General features: G+C 36.5%; 1 protein-coding gene across 1 annotated transcript; it reads left to right on the plus strand.

Moving 5' to 3' along the window:
* Positions 1-3,049: 3,049 nt before the first annotated feature.
* Positions 3,050-3,683, plus strand: LOC141832789 (ethylene-responsive transcription factor ERF016-like). Its single transcript, XM_074720170.1, is given in 2 exon segments — positions 3,050-3,511; positions 3,513-3,683. Coding segments are annotated over 2 exon segments (510 nt in total). The 5' UTR covers positions 3,050-3,065; the 3' UTR covers positions 3,577-3,683.
* The last annotated feature ends 8,981 nt before the right edge of the window (positions 3,684-12,664 follow it).

The raw sequence follows: 12,664 nt of genomic DNA on the forward strand, positions 1-12,664 counted from the left end.
TTTCTCCAGCAAAGTTGTTTATTATATATTTTCCTTTTGAATAAATTTTCTTATCAATTCATTACATTCCACTTTTCCTTAACAGTATTATAGTTAATTTGAAAACACCATATTCAAGAGGTAGTGAGTTTCAGAATAAATTAAATCAAGGAGTCATCCACAATCATTCCTGAAGTCTTTAATCTTATTGTAATACTAGTCATCTCAATTGTATGTTCTTGCATACTACACGATCCATCAAACTTTATGGTCATGAGTTATGTCATTAATGTACCAGCGAGTGACTTATTGGCAGAAAGAAAATATTCTTCCACAAACTTTAAATATTCCTTTGCATTTTCTATTTGTGGAATGGTAATCTTAATGTTATTTGCAATAGTAATTTGCATAAATATAATGCTTAATTTATTAGATGATTCCCGTGCTTTATATTTGGACTTTTTTCTCACCGCTTGAATCAATAATAGCAGTGGATTTTTCTTTTAATAATTTCAAATCAAGATCTAATACACCTAAATGAAAATTGACTTGCTCACTTTATTTAGAGAAATTTAAACAATTAAACACAGTAACACAAGAATCTTGCAAATGAAGAAAAACTACTGCAAATAAGATAGACAAATTCAGATAAAATAATAGAATATATTGTAATATACCTTTAGGTTACTATTATAATATACATGATCATTATATTTATTTTATGAACGAATGTTAAAATCTATATATTTTACATATTTGAGTTTGATGAAAAAACTATTACAATGTAATTATTTTACATATATTAGTTTTTCTCTTCTTTCCCTTCTTTATAAAAGCACTTAAATTGATTCATATAATGGAATATTATTATGATTTTTATTTATAAGTAGAGAGATCATGACCAATATATCTATAACATCTTTATTTTCGTGCATTTATCATGCATCAATTATAATAATTATATTTATTTACGTATGTTAAATAATAATAATTATTGTTTAGATGAGTTATATTTGATTAGTAACTTCATGAATTACATGAAGTTATTTTATTTTCTTTTATTTTTTAAAGGTCAATATTAATAATTATCTATGTTCCTGTTGAGATCTGCTCCTGGATGTGTCGGCTGTTCTCAGCACCACACACGCAGATGAAGTTAGGCGAAGAGGAGACCGTGAAACTGCTCGAATCTGCGATCACAACGATCATGAGAAGGAAGGATAGGGGTTGCCCTAACGCGACCACTCCGATGCTTAAGTTAGTTCGTGAAAGAGGAGGAAGAAAACGGAGAAGAAGAAGAATAGAAAGTGAAAATTGTGAGAGCGCATACCTTCCTCCTCTACGGAATCAACCTTATATATGAGTCTGGGGAGTCATGTCACCTCGTCAGTATGGCGAAGGTCCCATCATTGTTATGGATTGGTCAGAGGGCATGGGATATTCAGAGCTTGTGTCACATCGTTGACTTGTAGCTGAGGGGTCATGTCACGTACATTTGTCAGGGTATTACCATGATTGGTTGCAGAGATGTTAGAGAGACCTTCAGGAACGTATGGTGGAGGGAGTGGTTTTTAAGGAACAGGGCAAGGAAAATCGAAGGGCATCGACTCGGCTCGAGAGGGAGAATCCGCGTCGGGGATTCAGATCGGCCTGCAGAGCCGACTCGGTTGATTTCAGAATAGGCAGAAGTCTTCCACTCAGAGGATTCGGACTCGCTCTGTGAAGAGCTTCTACTAGATCCCCGACCTGACTCGTCCGACTCGGCCCACATGACTTGACTAGGGGATCAATATGCCGGGAGATTCGGTTCGATTCGGGCTCTATGAATCACACTGAGTCGAGATCGATAAGCTACTCTCGGACTTGACTAACCTCAATCCACTTCTCACGACCATAACAATCTAATACTTAGTTCCTTGCTCATTTCGAAACTATTTCTATGCATAATCTTCTTTAAACTCTTTCAGTATCGGTGCCATGCTTGTATGTGGAGTGACTGCAACACATGCTGTGAAAGAATTGTGATAGCTAATATGAGTGAGGAATGATAGTGCTTAGCAAGGTCTGATGAAGGTGAAGCAGGTCTACCTTGCTGTTTATTTTAGGATTGATTCTCGTTGTTCAATGCATCTGGCATCGCCATTATCATATATATCCTCGCCAACACATGTTAACAAGAGTAAGGCCTCCTGCCACAATCCTATAAGCAGTCCTCTCCATTATCTTGTTCATGCAACAATGAAAATCTTCGCATTATTTTTTTTTTTTCAATTTTCTTCTGAATTTGCAATTTGCATAAGAGTAGAGTGGCATTTAGTTTGCAATAAAAGTTTTTGAAAACTTTAATTCACATATTTAGAAGTAGACGCATCATAAAATACCAAACAGTTGTTGTTTTCTTAAAACTAATTTCAGCCGGTTAAATTGCTTCACCAAACAAGTATTTTTAATTTTATTTTTGGAGTCTAACCACCAAGTTTTTATACCACAATTTTGATTCAAAGAATGAAAGCTAATATAATAGGAACTAAATTTGAATAATTCCTCTGTTCTTTAAAAGATGATATAATTTTTTATAATTTATATATTTAATTTTTACGAAATTTGAATCAATATCATAATTTTTTAAATTTTTTTAAATATAATATATTCATGAAATTTGAATCCTTCGTGATTATATGTAAAAAGAAAAATTACTTATTATCCTAAATCTCAAAGATGATTTTTTTTTATAAAATATAAAATTCATCACTCTAATAATTTTACTCAATACATTCTCATAAATATATATTAAAAAAATTAAAAAATTACAGTTAAACAACCTAATAAAAAAACGGCTGTTCAAAAGACGGCTTCTTGAACAGCCTAATCATTGCCAGTGAGATCCTTTGAATTTGATGCAAGGCGATTTCGGCACGTGCGGGAAAACTGAACATGGTGGGCTGTAGCTCGTGCCCTCCGTCGCGTCTCCGGTCGCTGTCGACGCGAGAGTATCGTGGTCCACGTGATCTCCGGCGCTTTTAAGTACAGCACCGCCGCACTCATCTGCTCTACTCACTTCCCCGTTCGATCGATCGGAAACCTAAATGAAGCCTAAAACGCAGAGGGAAGGCGGCGAGAGAGAGAGCGAGGCGAGGTACCTGGGGGTGAGGAAGCGGCGGTGGGGGAAGTGGGTGTCGGAGATCCGCCTCCCACGGAGCCGGGACCGGATATGGCTCGGTTCCTACGACTCGCCGGAGAAGGCGGCGCGGGCCTTCGATGCTGCCGCCTTCTGCCTGCGTGGAGCCGCCACCAGGCTCAACTTCCCCGAACAACTTCCGGCCGATGCGCCCGCCGGGTGGCCTGCTCCGGTCTCGCACGAGCAAATCCAGGTCGCGGCCGCTCGCCACGCTTCTTATGAGCCGTTGCCGGCTCCGCCAGCGTCGGAGAAGGGACAGAAATTCGAGGAGGTGTCGTTGGATGAGAGTGCAGAGTTTCCTTCTCTGTGGGAAGACTTTCTGTACGATTTTTTTCCGGTGGCAGAGCCGCCGCCGCCCGGACGGCGACGACGATGGCATTGAGGTATTCGGTGGATTCTCTGCCCTTTGGAGCTTCTAAAAGCGGAAGAAAGCGAGAAATTGGATGACTTTAAAAATATAATAGGCAGAAAATTAAAGGCGCCGTACTTTGAAAAATGTATTAAAAAGGTGTCCATATTTTAAAAATATTTCTGCTCCATTGCTCACTGTTTGAGAACAACTGAGTTGCTCAAAATCATTAAATATTTTAGTTAAAGTTATTTTAATATTCATTAAAAGTATTTAAATATTTTTTGTACACTAGTGTATATTTAAGTAACTTTAATCAAATTTGACTAAAGCTGGTTCAATTAAAAGTTATTATAATAATATTGGTAAATATATTTTTAAAATATAGAATACTTTTTTTTCAAAGTGGGAAAAATAAATACTTCTCTTTTGCCGATATAATACAATATAATACATAAACCAATTAAATTTTGATTAAAATTCATATTTTATTACCTCCTCAATTATGTAATTCAATGAAATTTTAATTCTTATGATGGAACGAAAATTTTGATTATTATCGTATGATTTAATAATCATCGAAATAGTAATAAAAACCAAAATTTCGTGCACCACCATACTATTGTTTTTTTTTTTTTTGAAAAAACACGTCCCCGGGGCAATAGTGCAACGGTAGGACATCCGGGTTGTGACCTAGGAACCTGCGGTTCGATCCCCAGTTACGGCGTATTTGCAGAAATTTTCCTCCAAATGAGGAACGCAATCAAAGGATGTTAGGCATCTGGATTGGTCGCCGTATGCGCTTCCCGATTTACCTTGGTGGTCGGTGGGAAACTTCGCGGGTCGCGAGCCTAGGCTGGCCAGCCACCCCCAGGGATTGAGTCCATAAGACTGTGGCTGCTAACCTGACAGACCTAACCCAAAATTTATCATTTTTTGAAAAAACACTATGGATTAGATGAGCATCACACGAACTGCAATGGAAGACCCTCGCTCATAGTTCACAGTTAGGAGTGCAAATGAATCGAGTAAGTTCGTGAACTTTTCGAACCAGTTCAAATAATATTTGATTCGTATTTAAAATTATTGAATTTGAATTGAGCTTGAAAATGTTCAATAATTTTTCGAACTGAATTCAAATCTATAATATTATTCATGAACCGTTCAAATTAAAGCATTTCGAACTAAAATTTGATTTTGCTTGAATTAATGTTTGAATAATTTGAATCGAACTCGAATAATTTAAGACATTTCAAACTAAAGTTTGATTTTGCTCGAATTGAAGTTCAAATAATTCGAATCGAACTCGAGCTTGAATCATATTTCGAATCAAACTCGAGCCAAAATTATTGATATTTTCGAGTTTTAAATCGAATATCGAATATCATATATATATTTCGAGCTCGAATTCGAATATCAATATTTTTATATTATTCGATTCGATTCAACTCGTTTGCACCCTTAATTCACACTCACTCAACGGTCGTCATCAATAAAATAATACCTCTATATAATTGCGTGATCCCTTCGTAAAGAATCAAGTGACTAGCAAAGAACGTATCTTACTTCTCCATTAGAAAACCAAAATTCGTCCCATCAAGTGTGAATTCCAAGTAAAGCTTTGAATTCGAAGTGAGTCTGCTTAGTTAAAGCTCCATAAATGACGATCGAGAAGGCGGAGAATAGGACGATGCGGTTGCTTTCATCCGTATTGATCCAATAGAAACACAATCTATATATTAAAGCACATTCCGAATTGTAACAATAGTAATGCATGCCATACACAAATTAAGCGAGACGTCGCCATCCAGAAGCTAGATTTTCACTGGGCCGACGCCGCACCACGCATTGCACACTTACACTTTTGAATTGGGTTGGGGAAATTTTGGCTCTATGTATTATATATGTGTGATCCAATTTTGACGAGTATAATCATGATTGGATTTTGATAGTTGAGAAGATATGGCGAGGGAAATGGATGGAGTCGTCGTCAAGTGATGTGGTGTTATTACTAGGAAACAAACAAACAAAATTTCACAATTTTTGAAACAGAAGTAGTGAGTACGACGCGATTTCAGCGTGGAAAAATCTACTGCAAGAGATTTGATCGAGGAGTCGGCCTGTCAATTCATTCAACGTGGTTGAATGTTTGATGACAGTGTCCAGACTCATTTGGGGTTTATAAACGTTGGATGAATTTCAAGGCATGAATTTGAATCTCTTTTTCAATCACTGGTTCCATGTAAATTGCCAAACTTGAATATTAAAGCCACGAATTGTTTATATTATGTATGTATGTATGTATTAAAGTCATAAATTGCTAAATTTGAATCTCTTCTGCAACTCTGCTGCGTCGTAACCAACTCAGCTATGCCATAGAAGCGATAATATAAATCTCAATTGATGTTGAAGTGATTTCATTCAGAAATGTGAGTACAATATCGCAACACATATCACAACAACAAAATATAGATCAAATGCAAATGCACACAAGTTTTAGGTGAAAAAAACATCCTCTTCTTAAATAATAAAGGTAAAAACCATGGCTGAAAAATAATTCACAGAAAGAGCACATTATTTTTTTCTCAATGGATATGAAAAAAAGATAAAAATTTAAATGGCTCTTTTAATTGCTGTTTTCATTAATTAAAAAAAAGTGCTCATTTTTTAAAAGTTAAAATAGTATTTTATCATTTTTTCATCCTAAAAATATATAAGTATGACATAACTATTATAATTAAGATAAACTATTTTTTTATTTCAATTTTTAAAAAAAAATATTTTACATAAGTAATTTTATATACATATACCACGGTCACATCATGTTTACATCACACATCGTGAAAATATATAAAAGAATAAAGAAAGTATAATATATGTTAGCAAAAAAACACAACAAAAGAGAAACTAACTAGAGATTGAGACTTATACTCTGTTTGGATGGGGTGAGGGAAAGTTCATTAACGGAAGGGAAAGGAAGGGGAAGGGAGGGAAAGGAAGGGGAAGAGAAGTATTTATATTTTTCTTGTTTGGGAGGAAGGGAAGGTTCATTAACGTAACATGTGCTACCTTGTTTGGGAGGAAGGGAAAGAAAATGAAGGTTAAATATATAAAATTATAAAAATATCCTTACATGTTAAAATAGATCTACAATAATTTAAAAATAATTATTCGTTAGGTATTTTATTTTATCTAATGTCTTATAACTATTCGTTCAATGAGTTCATCAATCGAAATTATAAACTAAATATATAAAATTACAAAAATAACTTTATGTTTTAAAATAAATCTATATGTGAAAAAATATATATAGCTCATAAGATTAACAAAAATTAATATTTACAACTTAAATAAATAAAAAATTTTAAAAATAATAAATAGATATATAAAAAATATATGAAATACAAAATTTGTACACTTTGGTACGATAAAAGATAAATCAACATTTTTATATATATTTTTATAAAAATTTACTGATGTAAAAATTTGCGACAAAGGTCGATATCGAGGATTGCGAGTGATGAGATCCTTTGACGACTGCGTTATGTGACGAGGAACAACGGTGCAAAAATCTAATAGATAAATTATTTTAATAATTAATATTTTAATATAAGGGTAAAATTGGAATAAATATGTTTTAACATTTCCTTCCCCTTCCTTACACCCCAAATCGGAGTGTAAGGAATTGTGTCTATTTATGGGCATGCAAGGGGAAAGCTTACCCTTCCTTCCCCTTCTCTCCCCTTTCCTCACTTCTTTACAAACAAGGTTACAAATTCCCTTCCCCTTATTTACCCTTCCTTCCCCTTCCCTCACCTCCTCCCAAACAAGCCGTTAGTCTCAGGGGATGACTTGAGTAGTAATGCCGGTGTTATAGATGATGTAGCTCTCTCTCTAAGATAAAAGTCAAGAGTCAAGCAGGAGTCAAGCCTAAGGCTAACTTGGCAGTGCTAGTCAAATGGATTAGTGTCAATATTTATCTTTTGTGAATTCATGAAAAAACTATGCATATTCCTAAGACACATGGCAACACAAAGAGCATTTATGAAGTTGTCAGATCTGATGTCCTTGAATCCCCTTTTTTCTGCACATAAGGCCAAAAAAAAAATAAAAAGAAAGGGCATCCGTCAGAGATGGTCTTCTCATACACTTACATAATGAGAGAGCTCTAGCAAAATAGGGGACTTCTTCTTCCTCTTCTTCCAAGGGGAGACTCTTCCTCTTCGGCTGAAGGGGGGGGGCTGCTGCTTCTTCTTCTTCCTCCTCTTCTTTCAAGAGGGAGCCCTTCTTTTTCTCTACAGGCTGGTTCGATTTCTAAACTCTTTTTCTTCTTCTTCTACATTTTTATTTTTTCTTGAATGATATACTAACTTGAGCATCAGAGTGGCCTGCCGGGACTTCCCGGATTCTCACCTCTTGTTGAAGTGTATTTCAGGTTCTCATCATCCTCTCCCTCGAGCTCCGCTAAGAAGTCGCACACGTCAGATCGTTCGTTGACTAGTGGCTTGACCATCCACGGTATTTAGCCGGAATAAATTGCGCTGTTTGTGGGAACACTGAGCTAGAACATTGTGATGGTTACTACTAGAAGAACTGTCGACAACCGCGATTCCATTGGAGAAAGAGACCAAAAGAACTGATCTGAGCATCGAGATGCCCCTATTCCATGTTGTCTACAACGAACAATCGACAAACCATACTATCTGGTTCACTGCCAACGGAAGGAGCTAAAAAAACTTTGGAACGTCATCTATTGGAGGTCATATTCCATTTAGTCCTAATCTTATTGGTTTTATATCTCTTTCCCGTTTGTTTGTTTTTTACTCCTTGCTAGCAACTCGACCTCCGACAGCTTGACCTCCTCGGCCCTCTCAGCCCAGTTGCTGATGGCCCAGCCTTACGACAGGCAATGACGCAGAACTCCATGGCCCTCTTAGCACGGTCACTGATGGCTCAGCCTTATGACAGGAAAGGATCAGAATTCCATGGTCCTCTTAGCACGGTCGTTGATGGCTCAGCCTTACGACAAGCAAGAATCAGAACTCTATGGCCCTCTCAGCCTAGTCGTTAATGGCCCAGTCTTACGATAGGCAATGACGCAGAACTCCATGGCCCGGTCGCTGTTGGCTCAGCCTTATGACAAGTAAGGATCAGAACTCTATGGCCTTCTCAGTACGGTCGCTGATGGGTCAACCTTACGACAGGCAAGGATCAGAACTCCATGACCCTTTTAGCCTAGTCGTTGATGGCCCAGCCTTACGACAGGCAATGACGCAGAACTCCATGGCCCTCTTAGCACGATCGCTGATGGCTCAACCTTACGACAGACAAGGTGTAGACTTCCATGGCCCTCTCAGCACGGTCGATGATGGCTCAGCCTTACGACAGGCAATGTCGCAGAAGTTCACGGCCTCTCAGCCCAGTCGTTGATGACTCCAAACTTGATCCTTTTTGAGCTACGTCTTGACCTTCTGGTCAACTAGAATACCATTTGGTTACTTGAGCTCAATCAAAACTTATCTGGGGATTGACTAGTGCAAACCCGATCACGTCGACTTTCGATCAACTAGTTTTCGATCAATCAGACTACCTTCCGATTGACTGGACCATGGGTCTGATCGTCTAGACCAGTTACTACCTAGTCTCGTTCAATCCTTCATTCAGTTGTTGTTTCCTATAAAATAAACATGCAAGCAACACACAAACATACAAAACCTAGTATTTGGTTTACCTAACCTACTATGTTCCCTAGTTTAGGTCTTCCCTTGCCTAATCTTGCTAGGATTTTCACTATCTAGTTCCTAACTAGCACTTCCACTGTCAATCCCGCTAAGAATTCCATTGCATGGTTCCCAACCAAGACTTATATGTTGGGATTTATACCAGAATCCTAGCTGTGTAAATAAACATTCTGAAATAAGAATCACATTTAGTCAAAAATTTGTATTTAGTTTTTATGCAAGTGTCCATTTAATCTATATTGTAGATTAACATGGTGTGCGGAGTCACACACAGAAGACCATGTTATCAGTTACTTATAGATTATAAACAGTGTTCACAACCAAAATGGATTGGACAAACCATTAGAGTGGTTGTAGTGTAATTTGGTCTTAGTCTGTCTTGACTATAGAATTACACTAGTACACTAAGTGTGTATTGAGCAGGACCATCTGAGGATTGTTCGATTTATACTGACTATATAATCGAACTAAACCTCTGTTACTATAGATGTACATGCTCTTAATCCCGATGTAATAACAAACACATGTGCTTAGTATGTACTTCTTTAATTCATCAAAGGGTGAGATTTAGAACGATAGATCAAAAGGCTCGATGAGTTGGGAAGAAGTATTATGTACATGGTGTGTTGTTGATTACAGAAGGAAACTGTGTCCTATAATCTAGGCTGATGATGTCCCCTTGAGGAGCTCATAAGGATTATCATGTAAACCCTGCAGGTGGACCTTGTCCGCATGATAATAAGGTTGAGTGGTACTACTCTTGGAAAAGATGTCGATTAAATTCGAGTTGTCAGTAACTCATTTAATTGACGGACATACGATATCTTAAACACAGGGAGACTAATGTACTTGTAGTAAGAAGGAGCCCATATTATAATATGGGATTGGTGCGGTAGTGCAATAATAACTCTCTAGTGGAATGAGTTATTATTGATAGACTTAAGCTATATGTTCGGTAAAGAACATGGGAAGCTTAAGCCTATCGGGAGACCAAAACCAATTTCTCCTCTAGGTCCCTGCTGTAGCCTCTGGATAAAACCTCGTATCCACTTAAGAAAATTATATGAAATTTCGGATAGGAAATTTTAAGAATTTCTGAAATTATTTTTTCGGAGAAAAATTTTGTTAAGAAATTCTGATTAAAATTTTCGTTACGAAATTATTAATTTTCTTCCGCAGAGAAAATTAATTATGATTTTTCTAATCAAATCTAGATGAGATTTGATTTGATAAGAATCAAATCTGGATGAGATTTGATTTGATTAGAATCAAATCTGAATGAGATTTGATTAGAAATCAAATCTGGATAATTAGATTTGATTTGATTAGAATCAAATCTGGATGAGATTTGATTTGATTAGAATCATAATTTTATCTCTTTCGCAGACAAAATTGGTTATGATTTTTCTAATCAAATCTGGAAAAGAAGATTTGATTTGATTATAATTATACCAAGTTTATGATTTAAATCATATCATATTTATGATACAAATCATACCAAGTTTGTGAGATGGCTAGGCTATAAAAGAGGAGGCTTGCAACGGGTTTTAGAGACACACGAAATAAACCTTTGGTGGCCGAGACTCTCGGTAGCCAACCTCTTTTTCTTCCTCTTTTCTTCTCACAAAGAGAAGGAAGGAAAGTTTGCTAGCCATCGGAGAGGAGAATTCTGGTGGAGAAATTTTCGAAGGATCGTTGCCCACACAACGTTCGAAAAGAGGAGAGGAATACAACAGAAGATCAAGAGGTCTTCGGGTACAAACTTCATCCTTCACAACAGTCCGAAGAAATGTATAATTTAATGTTTCCGCATAAGTTAAATTATCCTTTTTATCTTGGATCCTGTAAACCAAACACAATAGCCCAATGATCTAAATGCGTCGATCAAACTTCGTTTGATCGACTATGAGGGCAACTTGAGATCGTTTCCGGGAAAATTTTTGTTCTGCAAGAATCTACCGGAACGGTTTTTCAAGACTTTCCCATCATTACATTACATAGGGTTCACTCCTCTATAATTTTTTCTTTCCTTAGAGTTTACTCCTCCAAGACTTTTCACCACCTAAGGTTTATTTTTTAAAGATTTTTCATCAATTACCAAGTATCCGGTCCTACTTGGACTTCTCACTCACTTTCAAGCTTCAAATCAATCTTGATTTGCTTGGACTCTACAATTAACTCGATCAATCTTGATCAAGTTATTTGGTTACCTTTCATCAAATTCCCTTAAACATATTATTCAAACTAAACCATCAAAACTTTAGAGGCTGATTGCACTAACAAAGAATATAATTTTGATAAGACCGAAATAGGAGTAATAATCAATCGATAAGGTGTATCTATCCATTGATGAACTCTAAATCTTGAAATTATGGTTTGAGATATTTTTATGTTTGCACAGTAACTCCAAAGTTTGTTATAATAATTTTAGGATTTGCTATAGTATTGGAGTTTAGGTTTTATGCTACAGTAGTAATCGATTGTTAGCATTGAAACATTGAATAAAATATTGCGAAATCAATCGTTTGATTCGATTGTTGAGGTAACAATTGATTGCTGGCACTATATGGTAGCAAAAAGGTGGAACCGCCACCTTAGCGGCCCCCTGGTCCCGGCCCCACAAGTGTCCAGAGGGAGTAAATCATGGACGATCATTTTGACCTTTTTTCTCATCATGGCTAGCGCAAGGGAGGGCTTTTTAATTCACGCAGGAATCGAACCCAAGGCCTCATGGTAGCAAACTGCCCTGCGCTAGCCATGTGAGCAAGCCCGTGGGGGCGATTGCTGGCACTATAGCAGCATACAGAAGGTGTTGTAATCAATTGGTAAAGGTTAGCAATCGATTGCTAAAGTAAATTTAGCCGTTAAGCTGATAGGTCAAAGCAACATTTGAATTTGCAGTACAACAATCAATTGCTCGAGGCTAGCAATCCATTGCTATGAGAAAATCAATCTTACAACAACCCTATAAAAGAGGAGTACGTTTCGTAGAGATTTGAAGATGCCGATTCTTAAGGATTTGAAAATGAAGTGTTATTGTATTTCCTATTATCAAGAGGCTATCTAAAGAAACAAACAAGAATCTAAAGCAAAGTTTCTTAATTATAAAATATTTTTATATTCATTTATATTTGTATTGTTGTATTGTTTGTGTTACTTTATAAACTACATATTTGTAAGAGGCTTCTCTGTCTCATAAGATATTCGAGAAGAATAATGATTAGTAATGGTAGTAATTAAGACTAGGTTTTGGGCGTAGCAGGCGGTGAAGTAAAATTAGTTGTCTTTGTATTTGCATTATTTTATTTTTATTTTTGCTGTGTACTAATTTTTTGTAGATGAGTACAAAATTAAGTTGACGTAATCGAAGTTATTCATCCCCTTCTAGCACATACAGGTCCTAACATGTTGAACTCG

This window comes from Curcuma longa, chromosome 8 (assembly GCF_044706935.1).
Source record: "Curcuma longa cultivar G26 ecotype Majalengka, Jawa Barat chromosome 8, ITB_CL_G26_1.1, whole genome shotgun sequence".
NCBI lineage: Eukaryota > Viridiplantae > Streptophyta > Magnoliopsida > Zingiberales > Zingiberaceae > Curcuma > Curcuma longa.